The 22,435-nt window shown below is 38.4% G+C and overlaps 1 protein-coding gene across 1 annotated transcript in view; it reads left to right on the top strand.

Moving 5' to 3' along the window:
- The window catches only part of vps53 (VPS53 subunit of GARP complex), a 235,043-nt gene that overhangs the window by 141,680 nt on the left and 70,928 nt on the right, over nt 1–22,435 (top strand). The window contains exons 15-18 of the mRNA XM_043718341.2: nt 309–456; nt 6,112–6,194; nt 9,451–9,529; nt 10,292–10,440. Of these exons, the coding sequence (XP_043574276.2) occupies nt 309–456; nt 6,112–6,194; nt 9,451–9,529; nt 10,292–10,440 (459 nt within the window). The remainder of the gene's footprint in view (nt 1–308; nt 457–6,111; nt 6,195–9,450; nt 9,530–10,291; nt 10,441–22,435) is intronic.

Here is a 22,435-nt window from a genome sequence, read left to right as displayed (position 1 = left end):
GAATTCAGGTTGGAGGGTGTGGACTGTTTTGTAAACCAGGTCAAAAATTTTGAAATCGAATCTTTGGGGATGAAATAGCTGGTGAGAAGAGTGGTGATAGGTATCTTCAACTTCTAAGTTGAAGACCTTTTGCCTGATCTTTAGTTAAAAAGAAGGCTGAAAAGAAAACTTTGGCAAACTCTGATGTGGGTGATGAAGAGGAGGGTTTCAGATCAAAAAGAATGAAATGGAAATGGATTTGGGAATCCATAACATCTCTTTGTTTTACTGCATTGTTCTCTTGTCATTTAGCATTTTCTTCTCTTCAGAACGACAAGCAGCAGTGGTGGTCTGACCATTTCCAGCCTTCTGAAGGAGAAGGAAGGCTCGGAGGTTGCAAAGTTCACTGTGGAGGAGCTGTGCCTCATTTGTAGCATCCTCAGCACGGCTGAATACTGCTTGGCAACGACACAACAGGTGAGTATCCTTTGCTGCACAGAAGGCCTGGAGGCATGTGGTTTGCATGTTTGCAGAAAATAGCTAAGCTGCTTCTTTGGGAGAGCAACTGTTACTTTGCCTCTAACCTTAAGTGCAAAACAGAAAGCATGCTGTAGTTCAAGTACAACTTGGTTCATAAAGTCTCTCAATGACTGAGTATTTCATAACAGAGAGGTTATGAAATACTAGACATTGATTGTATAAAGTTGTACTGCTGACACAGCCTGTGTGGTAGGAGTACATATTGAAGCTTTGTGTGTGAACCAGAATGTTTGACGTTAATGATAGAAACTACTTGTTCTCCTGTTAATACAAAGCTATGTAATTCACATTACTAGAAAACGCACTTTTTCAGTCTGGAGAAAGGTAGATTGTCATGTAGAGCCAGTTAACTTTCAAATATCTAGCCCCAAAAAAACTGAGGAGTACTTATCCTTTATCCCAAGGTAAAGCGATTTCACGGCAAGGCCTGAACGAGCTGCTGTTCAGAAGCCACAAACGAATAGCTTAGGCACACCTACAGTAATAGCCCATCAATAATGTTAGTAAGTGGGTTTGTGGGTTAACTTTGTACCAGTTCTTGTTCCATTACTGGTTCTGAGAAATATCTAAGATAGTTCCACTTTGTGCAGAAATAGATAATGACTCTGAGATGAATCGGTTTGATTTGGCTCAGCTAGGATATATCGAATACAGTATGTTTTGGCAGAAGAGTTAATCTGTGTCCCACTTCTATGGCCATGCTCAAATATTAGGAAGGGCCATCGCCTCAAGGTATAGAGTTGGGAGCTTAGTCATCATTATACACCTAAAGCAATACAGTAAGTGGAAAATACTTCCAAGGAAAGCAGTGTAGAGTATTATGTGTGAGAGAGACGCCAAACGTTGCCAATTCTAATTTATCAATCATGCAATGGACTGAAGGGGTATCATCTGTCAATAAGACTGCTGTATCTGGCATTACAGGTACTTAAAATTTAATTTCAGGTTTGCAGTTGGTTAGTTATACCTGCTTTTATAAAATTGAAATGCGGTTGTCAGCTGGTGGTGAGAGAGGAAAAGAGACAACTGAGGAGCATAAAATAGTATGAGGACTGTAATTAACCTTCATGGTCTCAACTTCATTCTGTGAAGGCGAGATATATCTGCACCATTATCCTCAGTGTTTTGTGCTTTAAAAGCTTTTTTATTTTCTTATGAATATTGTGTTCATCAGTGTGAAGGATGTTGGTCATTACACTGACCAGTAACGGCAAGTATACCAAATGCTGTCATCACGATCCTGTCTACCTGTGACTCCACTTTCAATGAACTATGAACTTGTACTTTTACAGGATACTTCTTAGAGCTCAGCTGGATATTGTGTGTAGTTGGGGATGCAACATTATTTGAAAGATGTGAATGCGTTGGAGAAATTGCAGGAGCAATTTCCAAGATTGGTTCCAGGAATGGGAGAAACTTCAGTTATATGTATAGATTGAAGTAGTTGGGGCTATTCTCCTTTGAGAGAAGAAGGCTGAGTGTTTTTATAATCATGACCATCATGGCTAGAGTTGATAGAGAGAAGCTTTTCCTGCTTATAATAAAGAATGAGAAAGCATAGATTTAAAATGATGTGCAAAAGAAGCAAGGATGAAATTTAAAAAATCTTTCGGGTACGGAATGCACAGCCTCAAATATGGTGAAGGCCGATTCAGTTGAGACATTCTGGAGGGCATTGGCTGATTGTTTGGATAGAAATGGTGTGCAGGAATATGGGGGAGAAGCAGGATAATAGATTGGCACGAGGAAATAGAACCAATATAGAAGTGATGGGCTAAATGGCCTCCTGCACCATAACAGTTCTGTAATTCTGTGATTGCATTTGGTCCAATAATTGTAGTTGTGGTATATTGTCAGAAAATATCAAAATTATTCAGAGCCTCCATCTTATCTGTTGTTCCATGTCACTATCTCTTAGTTCTCAAGTGTTTTTCATCTCACCTTATTTAAAAACTTAGAATTTTACTCCATTACCCAATGAATGCTATAATTCCTGCCAATTAACTTGTAGGATTAGACTCATGCTCAATGTTGTAAAAAGTAGTCTCCTTGTATAGAAATTATTCAAACTGCAGACATTTTAATGCCACCACTGTCTTTTACATTTGCCATATTGTCTGCTATTCTTTCAAATTTGCTTAGAAAAGTGATTTGGTCGTTTATTTTCAAGCAAAATGCATTGCTGGGAAACTTTTCATGAACCCATTTCCCTTTGCAGTCTTTGTCCCCAGTGAGTTGGCAGTCTTGAATTCCAATGGATGTTGAGGTCACTCAGGACTGGCCGAATTCGAGCAGTGAAAACAAACACTTCTTCAGCTTTGTGCACATTTTCAGCTCCTTGATATCCTGGCAAAGGAGAGGTATGGCATGTGTATACATGCACACATGAAAGCCAAGGGCCTCAGTCTCAAAATAAACCTATTTTTGTTGCATTGCCATGATCCTTACACAAAAGGGAAATTGCAGTTATAACAGACGATGAGATTTTTATGCTTGCATCCGCTGTTTGTTTTGATTTAACATATTTGTTAGACTGTGGCAAGATATTGGTTGTGCTCTTGGCAGCTCTGATTTCCCGCAGCCTAACGAGTTTTATGTATGTTCCTTAAACAAGCAGCCTCATCATCATCATCAATGCTCGCTTTAAAATTGCACCATCAAAACTAATTATGATCAACCTTGCCTTTTTTGGGCAGGAATTCAGCAATTTTTATTTATAATAAAAATAATACATTAAGGGATATCAAACACCTTAAGCACTGTAAAATAAGCCAAATGATTTTGCTACAAAATCAGGGGACACTATTTAAATGGGGAGGTTCTGATTTTCTTCCGTACAATGAGCTGTTGGAACCTGGGGTGCACTTTTACAAATGGCTGAGTCAAACACAATGTTTGAGAGAAACTTCAAAACGGCAAAATATTAAACAATATGTGCAAAGACCAGACAAACCAATTTAGATTTTGATCTGGTCAGGACACAGGAATAGTGAGCTAAATGGCACCCTTTAATGCAGAGTTTTTTAAAAAAATGATCAATGAAAGTCACAGCCAAAGGCTTGTTATATTGTTAACTCATGTTTTTGAGTGTATGATTTTGGTTGTGCACATTTCTTCTTCTTTTTCTTGTTCTTCACCTGTCAGTTCAAACCTTGCTCTAAGTTTTTGGGCAGGTAATCCATATTGTTGCAATACTGAAGGAATACAGTTTGGCCAAGAAGTATCCTCTTTTGGTTAGGATAGGAAACCCTCTGTCTCAGGTGAATGGAAGAGTCCTTATAGCACTATTTGGAGTGGAGCAGAATAGTATTGCCAAAGTCTTGGCAAACATTTACCTTTCAAACAATCTATTGAATTCAGACTTTCTCATTTATTTCATTGTCATAATGAAACCATGCTTCGTGCAGGAGTTGTTATAAAGCCTATATTACACAAATGACTGCATCTCCGATATGCTGTGGGGTATCGTGTGTATGAAATGCCAATTATTTCTACCTAAAGCACAATAACAATGAAAAATCTTGTGCTTGCATATATTACCTTAAAATATCTCTGCAATGTCTAAGAACCCATTCCAAGAAATGCATTGCAAAGCAACATAAAATACTGAGGATGTTAGAAATATTATTGAGTTTTTTGAAGAAGTAACAAAGAGGATTGATGAGGGCAGAGCGGTAGATGTGATCTATATGGACTTTAGTAAGGCGTTCGACAAGGTTCCCCATGGGAGACTGATTAGCAAGGTTAGATCTCATGGTTAGATACAGAACAGGGGTTGTTTTTCAGACTGGAGGCCTGTGACCAGTGGAGTGCCACAAGGATCGGTGCTGGGTCCTCTACTTTTCATCATTTATATAAATGACTTGGATGCGAGCATAAGAGGTACAATTAGTAAGTTTGCAGATGACACCAAAATTGGAGGTGTAGTGGACAGCAAAGAGGGTTACCTCAGATTACAACAGGATCTTGACCAGATGGGCCAATGGGCAGAGAAGTGGCAGATGGAGTTTAATTCAGATAAATGTGAGATGCTGCATTTTGGGAAAGCAAATCTTAGCAGGACTTATACACTTAATGTTGCTGGAAGAGCACAGCAGTTCAGGCAGCATCCAAGGAGCTTCGAAACGTCGATTTCGAAGCTCCTTGGATGCTGCCTGAACTGCTGTGCTCTTCCAGCACCACTAATCCAGAATCTGGTTTCCAGCATCTGCAGTCATTGTTTTTACCTTATACGCTTAATGGTAAGGTCCGAGGGAGTGTTGCTGAACAAAGAGACCTTGGAGTGCAGGTTCATAGCTCCTTGAAAGTGGAGTCGCAGGTAGATAGGATAGTGAAGGCGGCGTTTGGTATGCTCTCCTTTATTGGTCAGAGTATTGAGTACAGGAATTGGGAGGTCATGTTGTGGCTGTACAGGACATTGGTTAGGCCACTGTTAGAATATTGCTTGGAATAAACTCTTGGGGCTGAAGCGTCCACTGTTGTTTCTATGATCCAAGGCACCAGAAAGACTGAGAAAAGGTTAAAAATTATTTTAATTGCAAAAGTTTCTTTTTACCACTGTAATAATTATGTTTAAACAAATAAAAGTACATTCTCAAGATTTCAAATCATGATTTGGTGATTGGGTTAATCTGCCATATGGATTTTCAAGCACTTCAGGAAATAACCCATCTTTTGTTATAAGATATAATCTTGATAATTTAGTCAGCATGTCCTGTTCCAACATAATGCCTGTGTTCTGTTAAAGCATTACAAACTGCATCTTAATTCATCCATAAATTGTTATACAGAAGTAGAAATTTTGATGTGTGTGTGGGAGTACAATTGTTTAATGAATCTGTTCCACAAATGGAGAATAATTGAGTACAGTCTACATTATACATATCAACTGTCTACAGTGAAAAGAATCCTTTCACATTACAGTAACCAACTTGGTCATAACATATAAAAGCAACTTGACTGCATGCAGTGTTTAACTGTTTCACTACCTAAATAGATATTGTTTTACAAATGTATCCATTCGAAACAGATTTGTTTTCGTATATGTTGGTATGGTAGCTAAATTAATATTTGTAAATTTCCTTTGTCCATTCAAGTTCTGAATCTGGTTAAGTGGTCTGGAAGTTTAGTCAAAGTATAGCTCAGTAATGTTTTATGATGGATTTTGAGCTTGTCTAGTTATCATTGAACTATATACAGTAGAAGTACATGATAATCTTCAGTGGGTTGACTTGTCCACTTACTCTATAATCTGTTTGGCAGATGCCGCTGTGTGTTTACTGCCTTCCAAAATCAGGCTAGATTATATGATTGCATGATACAAATGGTAGACATTCTGTCTTGATATCCTGGGGTGTGCTAAAAAGTATACAGATAATGGGCAGGTAAAGGTGCACTGAGTCGTACGAAAGTGAGAACTCGGTGATGGTGAGAAAGAAAACAAAATGCATGGAATCAAAAACCCAAAATTGGGGCAATGTAGTTGTAACATGTAACCTGACAGTTTTTAGTCTGCTAATTTTGTTTTCCTTAAATATTCTCTAACTTGTATTGCTGCCTGTATGTTACTGACATTTGTGTTTACTCCTGAAGCTTGAAGAGAAACTCAAAGAGAAAGTGGATGCAAGTCTGATGGAAAGGATTAACCTGATGTCAGAAATGGATACTTTTAGCACGTGAGTAGAAGCAGTGAGAGGATTGACTAATCCACAGTTTCCTCTTCAGTTTAAAATAAATGCTTCACAATTGCAAAGATACGTGACTACTTAGCACGTTAGGTGTTTGCAGCAAAGGATAAGGTCATTAGCCAGGGCTGCTTGAGAAAGAGCTATCCATTTTCATGCTGGTTGCATCTCTCTTAAACAATAGCTTGCAGGCTATGGAACCTGAAGTGCATGTCCAAGTATTATTTAAATGTGATGAGTGTTTCTGCCTCTCTTGGGCAAGTGAGTTCCAGACTCCTCCTCCCATTGGTGTAAAATGTCTGCTATAGTCTATAAGCTACTGTTAAGTATATAAATAGGTTAGCTACGGTTGGTCCCTTGAAGAATAATGCTGGGGAAACAAGTAAATGGCAAGGACTTTGGGCAAGCTTTTTCAAATCTGCCTTCACGTTGAAAACAGTAGAAAAGCAGAGGGTAAAAGGGAGGTAGAAGCTTGAGTCAATCCTGATCACTAGAGATCAAGTACTCAAAGTTAATGGGACCAAAGGATGATAAAGTCTCTGAACCTGAAGCTCTACATCTTGGGGTCTTTAAGAAAGTGGCTGCAGTGAATGATAAGGTGCTAAATAAAAGATTACTGCACAAGAGAAGAGCTCATGTCACCTGAAGGTTTATATTAGCATGAGTAGATAATTGGTTAATTAAAAAGAAAAAGAATAGATAAAAGGGGCTTTTTCAGGTTGACAAACTGTAGCTAGTAGCATGTTACAGCAATCAGTGCTGGTGCCCTCAATTAGTTGTGAACTATGTGGATGATTTGGGACTAATTACATTGTCACCAAATAATACAAAAATAAGTAGAAAAGCAAGTTATGAGGAAAATGCAAAAAATCTGCAAAAGGCTACAGATGGGTCAAGTGGCAAAACATTAGCAGGTAATAACTTCAAGAGGAAAAACATTAGAACAGAATATATTTAAATAGGTAGAGATTGGAGAGTGCTGGAGTACAGAGATTTGGGTATCCTTGAATCACAAAGTCAAGTATGGCAACTGTTTAGGAAGGCAGATGGAATGTTGGCATTATGTCTCTTCTCTCTGGATTTGCCCATTTGATCATCTTTCTGTAGTGTCCAGCATTGACCTCGCTATTAACAATAGTGTCATGTGGCACAGATTCACTGAATATGCTGTTCAGGTGAGCATGTCGTGCATCTTAAATAGTTACTCTAAAATTGTAAGGGTTTTTTGCTTGTTTGTTACCTGCTTGATATTGTAATTCTGTTCGCATTAACAAATAAGACTGAATAATGTAATGTAATTTAACTGTGTTCCTTGATGACTACTTCACATCAGAATTGGGCTTGCGATACTTTTGGCTCCTCTTGTTTTCCTAGTGAAAACGTAGAGGTTCTTTAAAGAAAACATCTCATTTATTAGTAGACTGTACTTGTGGTTGTCCTTCTGGAGTGACCTAATTCTTTGTGATGAAGCCATAGCCTATTTCAGTCAGGATGGAAAGTCCATGGATTACAATAAGATGGTGCAAAGCCACAAGAATTTCCCTGCACAATTCTATCAGTTAGTCCATTGTGAATGTCCAAGTGCCAAAATATTTCAATCATTTGGAGTTTGAGGTACAGTTAATTTTGCTCACTGCTGCTCTTTGGGGAGTAAATCACATGGCGCCGATCTAGTAGAGCCTTCAACTCTGCCAAATAGTTTTGGTCACAAATGTCTTCTTTTAACAGAGGGCTGGTGTACAGTTACAGTTAAAGACAAGAATATTATGTTTGATTTGATGAGCCAAGAATGGACAAATACAGTAGCGTGAATAGAATCCTGCGATACAAATAACTAATTTAGAACTTAAACTTGTTCAAAACATAAGTTGTTTCAGCCTTAAAATTAACCTTCAGCTGATGGTTTACCAAGTTTTGTTAATGAGTTACTCTGTAAATTTTGTGCCCAGCTATAAATGCTAAACTTTAATTTTCATGTCTCCATATTAATGATGCAGAACTTGTTTACAAAAGTGTTGGTAGATCTGATTGGCCTATCTGGACCAAAATTGAGGCTTTTAAGTGTCATCTTTGGTTTACGCTCTAATACTGGTTGTTGAAGGTAAGTGGTAGTTGTACACAATTATCAATCGAGATAGTGTTGAACAACTGTACAAATTGAGCGTCAAAGATTCAAGAACATTCCATAAGACTGGAGTGCTGAAGTGCTGAGTATATGAACCACCTGCATTGGGATAGGCAGTTACCATTTTGAAATATAAAATGAAAATAATACAAATCAACTCAATGTGTCGCATTTTATTTAATGGAATAATTTTGAGGATAATTTGAACTAAAGTCATTACACTTTGAAAACCAAGTAAATTCAACATCTGACATAGAATTCATTAAATTCATTGAGTGATTTTGGCAAAGGCATCATCTTAAGGATTCCATTCAGAATCAGAGATGAGACTTTGGTTTCATAACCATTCCGTTCTATACTGAATCATCTTCCTCACCGTCAATGCATTGGATATTCTGCAGTTGTTTTCACTCTCATCACAATTTCTGCATTAAGAGTATCTCACAATTTAATGAAGAAACCATGCAAAACATCAATTGGGGCAGCATGCATATCTCAGTCTTTGTTCAGGTCTTTATCTCCCTCAATCATCCAACTTTTTATTTCTGTGGAAACGTGATCTTCAACAGCTTGTCAACACGGCCCATATCACCACCTTGATCACATTTGCCAACTTGTAAGGTGTATATCACCTCTAAATCATCTTGAGCTGAAAAGTTAACACTGACTCCTCATTCAAGTACAACCCTAAACGTGTAGTTATTAGATGAAAAAAGCTGGACCAACCTTTTTGCCTTGTATAAACCTAAACATGCGTTTTGTCAGTGAAACAAGAGCTTGGAAATTTTCCTCCTTCCATTAAGTCTGTGGATGCAGGATCAATTGAAACTAACACAGCTGAGCTGAAATTGATCAACTTTGAGCTTGATATATTCTTGTTAGGTAAGGAAATAGAGGCATATGGAGATGATATTTAGAAACCTGATGCTGAAAAGTGTATTCCCTAAAGCCAGTGTAAATGCACCATTATGTTGTCCTTTTGGAACTTCATGGAAAAATTATACTAATCAGCATGCTACTTATATTAAGTGATTAGTTTCCATAGAATGTTCCATTTAACAGAGCTTTATTTTGTATATCACCACATTGTGTTTAATGAGATTCTCCTATCTTCTATTACAGTGTGATTTCCAATAGCATCCAGCTGTTAGTTCAGGACTTGGATGCAGCCTGTGATCCTGCACTCACTGCCATGAGTAAAGTAGGTGCAAATTCTTGACATATTAGTTCCTATCAGTAATCAGGATGCTGTTGAGTATTGAAAATCCAATGTGATCTGGTGCCCCCAGTGTAGTGGATCTTGGACATTCAACTTGAAACTTTCCTTGATGTGCTCTTTCAAGGAGCAGGATTGATGACTTGGAGCATTAGATCAAGGAGTCACCCTATTGTTGATGCATTCTAGTCGTGTGACAACACACATTTCTCTAACCGTCTTGAAAGCTTGTCCCAACTGGTAGCATCTTCTCGCTTCCAGGGCAGAAGTACTGGACGTCATGTGAGTTTTTAAGGTCATATTGGTTGACACCCCAAAAATGTGAAGTACCCTTTTAGCCCAAAGGAGCAGATCTTTAAGATATTAAAAGTTACTATCAGCCTGTTCTGATGATTCTGTTCAAGCTGACACAATTCAAATTAGAGAGCAAATGTTTTAGCCACCATAATTGCTCTCAAAGTAAAAGACTAAATAATAGTCATCTCATTAGTATCTATCAGACATTGCTGGTACTCTATTGTCACTGCATTTCAAATAGTAATTTTTCTATGAAGCACTTTTTAACATACTATGATATGTTATTACATCAGTACAAGTGTAATTTTTGTTTCGTGTGTAATGTGTTACCAATGAAATAATGATTCTGACTAAGTTACCAATGCAGGTACTTCAACCGACAAATCAGTTTTTATGCTCTTTGTTGGTTCTTTTCTAAATGTAGAAATTTATATGTTGCATTCCTTCTAGATGCCATGGCAAAATGTGGAACATGTTGGTGATCAAAGTCCATATGTCACATCCATAATCCTCCATATCAAACAGAATGTGCCTATCATTCGAGATAACCTTGCCTCTACTCGGAAGTACTTCACACAGTTTTGCATCAAATTTGTCAAGTAAGTAATGTGTGTTCACAAGTTCACTGCAAGATGTTTGTACAGAGACAAGATGAAGATAAATTAAGCTACAGTTATGTGGTGAATAAGTTGTGCAACCCTTTTATGATTCACAGGTTTTGACAGGGCTTTTGGGAATGTGATCTGAAATTCTCTGCAGTATTTCTGAGAAAGTTGAAACCTTTGATTAAGAATGTCTCCATAATAACTGGTGTGGGAAAAGAAGTTTAATTGTGAGATATTAGTACAAGATGAAAATGAAATGAGCAAAAAGATTTGCTTTATTATAGTTTTACAATGCAAACTGCTTTTTTTCCCAAAAAGATATTTATTCGAGGTTTTGTAAAACTACCTTTCAAAACCATTCAATTTGAATTACAGAAATTGTAATAAAATTCAACTAGTCCTCAGACAGCTTAATACAACTCCAGTACTCCTTAATATTTACAATATATGATCCATGTTTGGCATACTGCTCGCGGGCAAAACATTTCAAATTGAAAAGTATAGGAAGTGAAATATAAATAAGCTTTTCTCCCTTTACCATGTTAAACTTTGACTTGATACAATACAATCATGTAATTCTTGATGTTCATAAAGTACTCTCCTTGTCAGGCATACAGCTCAAGAGCACTATATCAGTACACTATGAAAGATCTTAGACAGGGACACTTCCCTAGCGTGCATTTGTGCTATCTGATCCAAGCTTTGCTGCATCCCCCAGCATGCAGTCCTGGACTGTTGGAGCTGCAGGCTGAAAAGCGCTTTATACAGGAAGACTGACGCATTTAAAAGACCAGAGTGCACCTTTGAATAAGTTGATGGTCCTCCATTTGCATTTAATGTTTGTGTTGGTGTGTGTGTCCCAAGGGGACAGTCTTGTGTTATGATAAACCATGACATGTTTCCAGACTTTCTTTGCAAGGCATGGAAGGTGAAAGGATGTGGATGACTGTCTTAGCTCCAACAAAGCCATAATAATGCAGTTTCACTATGAAACTACATTCTTGTTATGCAATCCCAGTTTATCCAGTCATTTTATCTTTGTTGTGACTTAATTCTTTGGGAATTATATTTGCATACTTTATAAACAGTTTGGAAAACACTTGTCTCAGTGATCAAAATAACTAATCCCATATTCATTTGACTGTTGTACTAAATTATGTTAATTCGTCACAGAAACTGATACATGGCAGGTTGAAGTAATTATACTTGCTGTGTGATCCTGTTCATATTGGTTAAATTTTGCTCAGAGGGTCTGACTGTGCTAACGTTGTTCACACTGAGAAACAGGAAATTTTTTTGGAACGGTTCACATATTATTAATTACAATTCTCCTTCTGAGGTTATTGTGCTCTGAACAAGCATAACCAATAAACACTGTTTACTAGCATGCATCTCATTGCTGTGTGTCGTGTTGTTTAATTAGTGAGCCTGTGTATGCAAAGCTCTGTGCGTTTCAAAGATGCATATGTTCATTTTATTTTAATTCCTAAGTGCGATGAATAGATAACTAGACTTTGCTTCAAGGAGAGTTGGTTTAATTCTAATCCTAGTCAGATTTACAACTAAATTGTAGGATATTTGTCAGTGGGTTATGTGTCTCAATGTGGATTGCTTACATTTAAAGGAATCTAAAGGGTATACAGTATTTGCTTTTTAATTTAATAGACCTCTGATAAACATTTTTAAAAACTTTGTTAAAGGATTACAGTGGATTCGAAAATAAATTTTGATTGAGCTTTGAAGCTGTCATCAATTAATCAATCCAGCCAAAATTAGGTTCCCTGGGGAACTCTTAAGAATAAGAGAATCATTGAAGCAACTGCTCAGTTGCTACTGTTTGAATCCTTTTTTGTGGCTGCCTACCAGCCAGTTTAAACTGCTTGCTTTGTAACAGCAAGTATTTGTTATGCTAAGCATCTCCTGTGTATACAGTGCAGTGTGTTAAGAGTGAAGCTGATTTCACACCAGATGTGCGGCTGGAAATGCAGAAATACTTTTTCATATTTGCAGACTTGGGAGATCACCACTATGCAACTGGATCAATTCTTACTGTTTTATCTGGTTTTGGCTGCATTCAGTAATGTTTAAAGTTTTGTGAATACAATCTTAAATGGCAATTGCAGCAGGCAGTTTGGACCAATGTGTCCATGACTAATCTCTGGATTTGCCATAATGTGTGTATTCCTTCTGTTTTCTTGTCCAATTTGGTTCACCCACATCACTTAATTTTCCATTAACGGTCAATGTTGTATAATTTACATGTTTTTGTTGGTTTTATTTGCAGACAGCCCTGAATGTTGAGAGCCCATTTCTGCTGCTTGCTATTTGAGAAAATATTATACCTTGATTTTCTCCTGCCTCAATTATCGATCAGAAAGCTCAATTAAGCACAAAAGCTTAAATGTATATACTGTGGAGAAAGTGAGGACTGCAGATGCTGGGGATCAGAGCTGAAAAATGTGTTGCTGGAAAAGTGCAGCAGGTCAGGCAGCATCGAAGGAGCAGGAGAATCGACGTTTCGGGCACAAGCCCTTCCCCTTGGATGCTGCCTGACCTGCTGCGCTTTTCTAGCAATGTATACACTGTGCCTTTGACATTTGTATTATACCTGTCTTCATCCATATCTTGTGGTTTTTGCTGTATCAATGATGCAAGCCATGAATTACAATAGTGCTTTCCAAATTACTTTACAATCTGACCCTATTTTAACACCTGAAAATTAACCTGACCCCAGACAGCACCAAAGATGAGAAAATGGACAAGGCAGCACAGTAACATTCAATATAAAATGATTCATATTAGCATATTATAGTTCAAATATGAATGTTTATGTTATAAAGTACTCGTGAAAGTTTCTGCTAAGCCCTCGGTACTCACTGGTGAGTGTGAACTCAGCATTCCCAATTCCTGTTCAAACGCCTTCCTTCCCAGAAACACAGCCACCCACCTCTTACCCTTATGGTTATAGTTGCTGGTGCTTACAAAGAAGATTCACCAACCTGGGACAAGAAGCCTATACAACAGGCAGACAGGAACAGAAACACAGTCAAATTTGAAGCTATCATTCACTTCAGCTGCATGACCTCTCAGTCTCAAAGTTTAGTTTGGCAATCTTGGTCTGTGCCAAGTTGCATGATAACTCCAGACACCTCAAATACTCTATTGTTGCAGAACACTGTGGAGGCCAAGTCATTGAGCGTATTTAAGACAGAAATAGATAGGTTTTTGATTAGTAAAAGAATCGAGGGTTACGAGAAGAAGGCAGGAGAACAGGGTTGAGAAACATCCACCATTCTATGGACAGAGTACCCTAATTCTGCTCTGCTACATTATGGTCTTATGGTAAAAGTAGTTTCTGATTTTAAAGGGGACTTTAGGCTCACCTTCCGCCCTTGCAATTTGCTAGCATTGATGTAGTGGGTATTGATAGAGAGTGAGATTCTGAGACAGGGGTCCCAAATCTTGACAGGGAAGCTATGATTGGTATGAGATATGAGTTGGCTATGAAGGATTTGGAAATATTACTGAAAGGAATGACAATGCTGGGAATATGGTTCAGAAGGGCTATTGCACCAAATCTTGGGAGGAGCATATTGCTAAAGAGATGCAGAAACTGGGCAGACGAGAGCACTGCACCCTCTCCATTGTGGGTGAAAACCTGGTCATCAGGTGTGAGGGACTTCGTTGCTGCACCTGATGCATGTCTGGCCCATTCCCCGAATTTGTGACACTGCAGTCACCTGAGCCATCTTCCACTTCATCTGGAGGTCAAAAATGTGCCATGTCTGCAGGAACAGCTTGTATAAAGCAATTCTGCCTTCATCCTGTTGGCCACCTTCATGTGGGCTGTATTAAGCTGTGCATAGACCCTCTGTGTGCAAATACTAAGTGCCACTATGTATTGAGGTTCTACCTGCCCACAGTGTTATGAAGAATGGCCTGGCCTCATTTCTGCAGAACACTTCAAGTTATTGGAACCTTGCCTATCACCTGTCCATTGTGGAAAACCTGACCACAAGACAATCAGGTGTGGTCAGCATGTAATGTACTTAAAACACTGCAGGAAAAGGAGAGGGTGGATCCTATGGGAGTAGACTGTCAGTCATTTGGCAGAATGCTCTATCCAACAAGCTGAACTTTCCAACAAGCACCAAGATGTAGCTTGGCTGATGGAGAGAAAGGCGCTATCTGACAGATCCTTAGCATGCACTCAGCACACTCCAGCGCCGCATGCTGCCTTGAAGTGGCTGCAGTGGGTGAGAAGACTCAGACACACATATCCTCCTTCTGGAATACACTTTTAGAAAGAAGGACTGGAGAGGGATGCAGTGGTTTTGTTGAGGTTTGTCTCGAGCAGCTCCTTGAACCAAGACTCTGTGCCCTATGGTCTGTTCCCCAGGATGCATACTGAGACAAACATCAACTGGGTGAAAGATGCTCTTTGGTCTGTCTGAAACCTGTTGGTCTTCTAGTGTAAAGAGTTGACCTCGACTGAGTGTTGTAGACATCTGTATTCCAAGGTTGAGAGTTTCTTGCTGAGGGACAAACTAAAGTTTGGGGCAGCTCCGTCAAACTGCAGTGGGGAAAGACCACCTTCAAAGGTCTCTCTGCAAATGCACAATGAGGATCTGTTCAGTTGTCACACCCTCTGTCTCAAAATGCTTGTAAATATACCCTGCGTGAGTAGAAAATGCCTTTGCTTGCAACTGCAGGGAAGCCCTAAGGACTATCAAATTCCAAAGTGTTTGGTTTTTTTCCCCCTCTGCAAGTACTGAACAGAACTGTTTTAGTCCCTTTTGTATGTGCATAGTTTTTTTAAATGAATGAGTATATTTTTGAATTTAAAAAATAGAGAAAGTGGGAACAAGGATGGGTGGGAGTTGGATGATTAGCCATAATCCTATTGAATGGTGGAGCAGGTTTGAACAGCTGAATGGGGTACTTCTCATATATTCTTTGTTTCTGTAAATTAACCTGGCGCAGATTGAGAAATAAACCTGTGTCTCATGAGACAGAAACATAATTTCCGAATTACCGGAAAGTAATATGATTCTATCTTTATTTATAGGTGAATTTTAGTTGCTGCTTTCCACTGTCTGGTATCATATTGCAAACAATTTAGGCAAAATTGCAACGTAGTCTTCTGTACAGAATTATTTTAAAACAATGTGCGAGACAGAACTGATATATTGTGGCAGAAAATTCAATCATGGTTAGTTCTTCAAGAAGCTTAGTTGTTACTTTGCAAGTTCTTGAAGAAAGGTTTCTTAAAGAATAACATGCATTATGTTTATTTCAAAGTGGTTTTACAAATTGAAATGTGGACTGGTGTACTTGTTCCAAGTTCAGGTGGTTCAGACCTGTCCCAGAAACTGCTCAGGCATGTGAGCAGTTGTTATGCTTAGGTTTCACAGCTGCCATAAGCTGTGGCTTCAGATTTTCTTCCTACCCTTCCCGTTAATTCCTCTATGATAATCTTTTGTAACTGCAACGCTCATTAGCTTGAAGACATTTTCTATGACACACTCCTGGAGCAGGTGAGACTTTAACTCAGGCCTCCTAACTCAGAAGTAGGGACACTACCACTGTGCTACGACAGCCCTTCTCTTTAGCTTGAAATGAGTGTAGGTGGATCATTAACGTTTGAGTGGCTGTCACATCATTAAATATAGACTGTTTGAGTAGCTTGAATCAGTCAGATATTTTAAATTGTGGGCACCATTACATTATTGAAACCTTATTTTCCTTACAAGACATCCTAACTTGTAGGCAAAATCAAAATGCATTTTGTTATTTTTAGTGACTGGATAAGCTTCACATCAAATCTTTCAACCCTGTTTCGGCAGACTTTTCAAATCAAAATTGAGGGACTTGTGTATTGTCAAAGATTCTTCTTTTTAGCTCCTGGACATGAATCAGTGGAATAATCTAATCTATTAGTTAAAGGAATTTGGGGTGTGGTCGCATGTCTGAGCCAACATTCATCCTACACATTAGCTCCAGCAAGTAACCTATTAATAAGGGTAAAACAAAGAACTATAGATGCTGAAATTCTGAAACAAACAAATTGTTGAAGAAACTCAGCAGGTCTGACTGCATATTTGAAGAGAAAACTGCTGCTGGCCCTGCTGAGTGTCTTCAGCAATTGCTGCTATTAATGTGGTTATTTGCCAAAATGGCTGTCGTGTTTGCTGACATGTATAGTAGTAATGATTGGATGCTAGAATAATAAAGCATGGAACTCTTAGAAAATTTTGAGTCATAATAAATTGTCATAAAGTTTCTTTTCATAATGCTGCATGTTTAGTCATGGAAAACAAGCACACTTTCTCACCTAAAGGCCTATTTTAAAATAAACAGTGTAAACAAAACCAAATTTGGAGAGAGTTGGAATGGTTGTGGACATTTTCGAGTTCTGTATTTTAACCACATTTGTTTGTTTTATGCTGTACATAAGGATTTACTTTTTTTTTTGGTGGTTGGCAAGTTTGTGAAATTGAGAGTTTTCATTCTGTTGCCAGCATAGCAGGATAAGTGATGGCAGGATACAACTCATGATATTAATCATCACAAGGTTTCAGTGGTGCAGAGATAGTTGGTTTCTTCACTGAGGGCATATTTTTAAGGTGAGAGGAGAGAGACTTAAAGACAGGAGGGACTTTTTTTTTACAGAGGGTGGTTTGCATATGGAATGAACTTTCTGAGGAAGTGGTGGATGTGAGCAGAGTTATAATTTTTAAAAGATACTTTGATAAGTATATGAATAGGAAAGGTTTGGAGAGAGATTGGCCAGGAGCAGGCAGGTGGGACTAGTTTAATTGGGATGATGATCAGCATGGACTGGTGGGACCAAAGGGACAGTTTCCATGCTGTATGACTTTGACTAATTCGTGTTCAGACCCATGCAGAAACCAAATTGCCTTTTTGTTTTGTCTTTGGAAAAACTTGAACAGTATTGGATGGCTACAGGCTGTACACTTGTTTCATGCCTCTGTACTAGACACAAGCCAGAGCCCCATTGTAGCAAGAGAAGTGAAACTCAATCCACTTTGTGCATATTTAACCTTTCTATAGGACAGTGAAAACACAATTATGAGATGTTCTTTACTGCAGGGTTTGCCCAAGCAGGAAGCTAAAAAATTTGGATGAAAGTACTTCCACTGATGTCATACTTGTGAGTTCTGCAGCAATAAAGTGTTAAACTTTAAATAAGCTAAGTGCAAACTGTCAAAGCTTAGGATCTATTGGAAGTTTCTATTCGTGTGCATTCCCTGAAAATCTAGACTTGTTTGCTCAAATTTGAGGTGAAGATCAGTCGCTTAGAGATCTCTGCTTATTGCATGATTTGATTATTTAATATGTCAGTCCCAACTGATGGAAAAGTTCACATGAGGATCTTCAGATGGCCGATCAAGGCATTACCAAAGCTTTAAACAGATCTTGTTTTAACAAATCCCTTTGAACTCTGTTTTCACAGTCTCACTATAAAATATCCTGCTGTGTTGAAACATTTATTATTGTTTAGTCTGTACCTTTAAAAGGAAAAAGAAGGGTATTAGTCCTTTACTTTCTTGATTACATTTGTATTTGATTGCAATCTGCTGGAGAGTGTAAAGATGGAGGATTGTTCATATCCACTTGCCTGTATTAGTAACCTGTACATTTGAACCACTTTGAAATTTTGATTCGTTATTTGTGTTGATTTCTCCACCAGTCCCGCCACACCCACCCTTCTACATTCAATTCATTTTTCTGTCTGGTTTTATGGTCTCCTTTCCTTTTGGGAATATTGTTGTTGGGAAGGGCTGTGTTCAATATGGAGTCCAAAAGCTTGTTGTCTGTGCCAGCTGGTATGAAATGATTAACAGTTTGAATTTTTGCATTCTGATAGTCAATTAAATTTTATTGCAGAATCTGTTGTGCCTGTGACTGAGCTCTGCTGTCATTTCTTTTGAAATGCAAATTTGTGACAATATAAAATCCAGGAAAGATGGTGGGGCGAGGAACTGCTGTGTGTATTTCATTGTGCAGAGATTAAAACATTAAGGGCTAAATTTTTTTAAAAATCTTTTTTTTAAAATCTAACCAAGCAAGTTTGATTGATAAAGGAAAGAAACTTGACCATAATTGTGCCCAGATGGGGAAAATCTGTGAAGCCATAGAATATTCAATATCCCCAGAGGTGAGATTAAAGACATTTGTTTAGACTATGAAATATGATGTTCTGCAATGTACTGCCTGAAAAGAAAGCAAAGTTATTGATAACGTTTTGAAAAGGGAATTGGAAAGATATGCAGGTCCATGGCAAAAGAACAGGGGAAAGGGAATAATCGAAGCATTTGGCATTGCTACAACAGGATGAAAGGCCTTTTTTTGTGTCGTATTATTCTATTGATAACATCATCCTAGAGTCATACAACACAGAAACCGATCCTTTGGACCAATCAGTCCATGCCAACCATGTTCCCAAACTAATCTAGTCCGACCTGCCTGCGCTTGCCCCATACCCCTCCAAACCTTTCTTATTCATGTACTTTTCTAAGTGTCTTTTAAATATTGTAATTGTGCCCACATCCAGTACTTCCTCAGGAAGTTCACTCCACACAAGAACCACCCTCAGTGTAAAAACAAAAATTCCCCTCATGTCTTTTTAAAATCTCTTTTCTCTCCCCTTAAAAATGTACTCCCAAGTCTTGACATCCCTCATCCTAGGGAAAAGACACCTACCATTAACCCTAACTATACCCCTCATGATTTTATAAACCTTCACTACAAAACCTTTACTTAAAGAGATGGATCTTGAGACTCTGTTTCTAAATGATTCATTGAATGAAATGTAAAGGAATAGAAGATGAAGTCCAAGCATTGACTAGGTGGACTAGGTGGACCCAGGGATAGAGATCACTAGCCCTGATGTTGCTCCTGGCTTGAGCATAGAGACCCCACTATCGATCTGAACACATTTAGACTCTGAGGCCCTGATGTAGCACCCTTTCCCCCACCCACCTATCCCCATCCTGGGCCTTTGGTGAACTGACATCCACTTTACTTACCTGATGGCTGCATCATAAAGTTTGGGCCATTTCCTTCGTCAAGCCTCGGTGTCATGTGTTCTGCACATAGTAAGCTTGTTGCTCAGGAATGTGGTCACAAATGTTAGCTTTGTGGAGCCAACTCGGCAAAGATGCTGGTGAGAGGGTTGGCGGGCGAGATAGTAAGTATCTGAAATCAGCTGAGGGGTTTTCATGCTCCTTACAAAAGTCACCACCATAACATGAAAATTCAGAAGTCACAAGACACCAGGTTTTTAGTCCAACAGGTTAATTTGAAATCACAAGCTTTTGGAGTGCTGCTCCTTCATCAGGTAAAGTGGATAGAAGTGCACAGGCACAGAATTTATGGGCAGAGAGATTATAGCAAGATGATTCCAGTTAATTAAGACCTTTTTATTTTGCTTATGACACTCGTAAATACCTAGAATCAGTTTTCCATTCTATCTGTGCACTTCCTTCCACTTCAGCTGATGAAAGAGCAGTGCTCCAACAGCTTGTGATTTCAAATAAACCTGTTGGACTATAACCTGGTGTCATGGGACTTGGACTTTGTTCACGCCAGTCTAACACCGGCACCGCCACTTCATAACATGAAAGTTGCATTATGGATATATAACTGACTTGGGATCCTGTATTAAATTCTGATTAATTATTGTCTTTATGCAAATTGAGCTATCAAAGCTAGCAATTGGTTAATGTTGTAACATTCAGAACAGACCATTTCAACGGGATGCTACATTTGAGTTACATTGTTGGCTGCTGTTTGGTCTGGTTAGCAATTGGGAGAGGGCCCATTGGAAATTTTTTAGTTGGTCACTTAGAACAGTTCAGCAGAATGGTTCCAGGGTCATGGTTAGTTGCATTTAGAAGACAGGCAGAAGTAGACTCTATGCAGAAGACAGCTGTTTAGCTGAGAATGCAGTTAATGTGTACTGTTTGTGTAGCTGGGACTCGGTGAGAAATCTAGAGCAGCCGGAAACCTCTGTATAGTCAACGCTCAGGAATAATTTAGCTTTAGTAGGTAGTTAAGTGTTAAGTAAGGGCTTGAAAGCAGTCTGTTCATAGTTCAATGAAGAGAGGAGTGGCTGTTAAAAGTCCACGCTCTGTAATTACTTGGTGCACCTGAGTTAGAGTAGAGCTAAGGAAATAAACCCTCGCAATTTTGGATTGTTGATACTCTTAGTTTGTGAAAAGCTGGAGTTGAGCCAGTAAGTACTGGAATGCAATTTCCATAATCCATGGACATGTAGAACATGTGTCGCTGTGGCAGTTCATAATGAAATGGCTCTTGAGGGAGCTTAGAGACCAAGTTACCCAAATTCAAAAATTGTTAATCTCTTGTGAAGTTTTAATGATATTTGCGGGCCTACTGTATCACTAACATCTGGGAGATGTTGCCAAGAAATCTTTGTGATCTGTCTCTTTTGCAGTTGCTGCTTGAAGTGTTGTTTGGGGTATCTGACCATCATTTGTCTGTATACCATATTTGCCTCATGTTAATTTTGGGATATTAGAATGCGATATCTATCAACACAGTCTAAATCTTATTTTTAACAATAACATTTATGTATTTAAGTTTTATTTGTAATAAACCCATTATTCTTTGACTTAAAATAAAAACTAGCTGAATTATTTCTAATGCTAAACTAAATACAATATGAAATCTACATAATTGGCTGACTTGCCACTCTGGTTAAATTTAAAATTTGTTGAGACCATGTAAGTGTGTGACTCTAAGAAATTGGTGCACTTCTCCAATCTTGGTTGTAACAAAGTATTTAAATAGAACTCCTCTGTTTCAAGCAGAAATACTGGCCATCATTTCAAGGCCTATCTTCAGAGCATGCCAGGCAGGATTTGGGAAGCTAATGGTCATGTACACAAAAACAGAAGTTGCTGGAAAACCTGGCAGCATCTGTGGAGAGAAAGCAGAGTTAATGTTTTGTTAACTCTAACAGAACGGTCACTGGACCCAAAATGTGTACTCCGCTTTCTCTCCATTGATGCTACCAGACCTACTGAGTTTTTCCAGTAAGTTCTGATTTCCAGAATTTAGTGGGTTTTTTTGTTTGTAGTTTTTTTTAAATCATTTGCAACAGCCAGATGTCCTGTTTTTCAGTTTAAACTTGAAATGTTAACTCTGTTTCTCACAGATGCTGATTGACCTGCTGCATATTTTTAACATTTTCTGCTTTTCTTTCAGCTTTTCTAGTGCTTTGCCGTTGTGCTAAATGAGTGCTTTCATTTTCATGGAAATATGCTCCAAATGTAAAGGTTTATTGTAAATGAGGTTCCATCGATTCTCACAAACTGTATACATCACTACTTCTTGTGGCCATTGAGAATCTACAACCATCAGTCTGCCTCTCCAATAGTCACCATAAGCCCCATATGAACCAATATGGGGACAACTTAGCGGAAGGCCTTGCATTTAAAAAAATTCTCTTGGAAAAGAAAATCTTGATATTAGTAAAGCCATGGACCTATTTTAAGTTATGTCTAACATGAGAAGATTTAAGCAATAGAAAGGGCTAAAGTTTCAGAAAAGAAAACATAGGTCTAGACATCAAAATATTTTCTCTCTCTCTCTGTGGAATTCACTCCTGGCTATGAAATCCATTGAGCAAATGACAGACTGTGTGTTACACCTCAGTTCTGAAATCTGACCGATTCAATGCATGAATGCACAAGGTAAGGCCTTTTAGGTCAGGGTTAGGATCTGGGCCCATACCGTTGCTTGAATGCTAGATCAATTGATTAGATTGGACTTTGGATATAGTTCATCTCATACATAAAGGCTTCTTATTTTACAGTGAGATTGAGATCTCACAGTGGTGAATTCCCTCTGTGTAAACAAACCAGCCACAGAGAAGTGTCATTTCCAAAACAGAGTTGCCTCCAGCTCTTTAGAGGCCTACAGATGTTTTTTAAAAAAT

Source organism: Chiloscyllium plagiosum, unplaced genomic scaffold (genome assembly GCF_037043375.1).
Source record: "Chiloscyllium plagiosum isolate Xiang-an unplaced genomic scaffold, Cpla_swu_hap1 HiC_scaffold_31, whole genome shotgun sequence".
Classification (NCBI taxonomy): Eukaryota; Metazoa; Chordata; class Chondrichthyes; order Orectolobiformes; family Hemiscylliidae; genus Chiloscyllium; species Chiloscyllium plagiosum.
The sequence above is the reverse complement of the archived record's forward strand: the minus strand, read 5'-3'. Positions and strand labels throughout refer to the sequence as shown.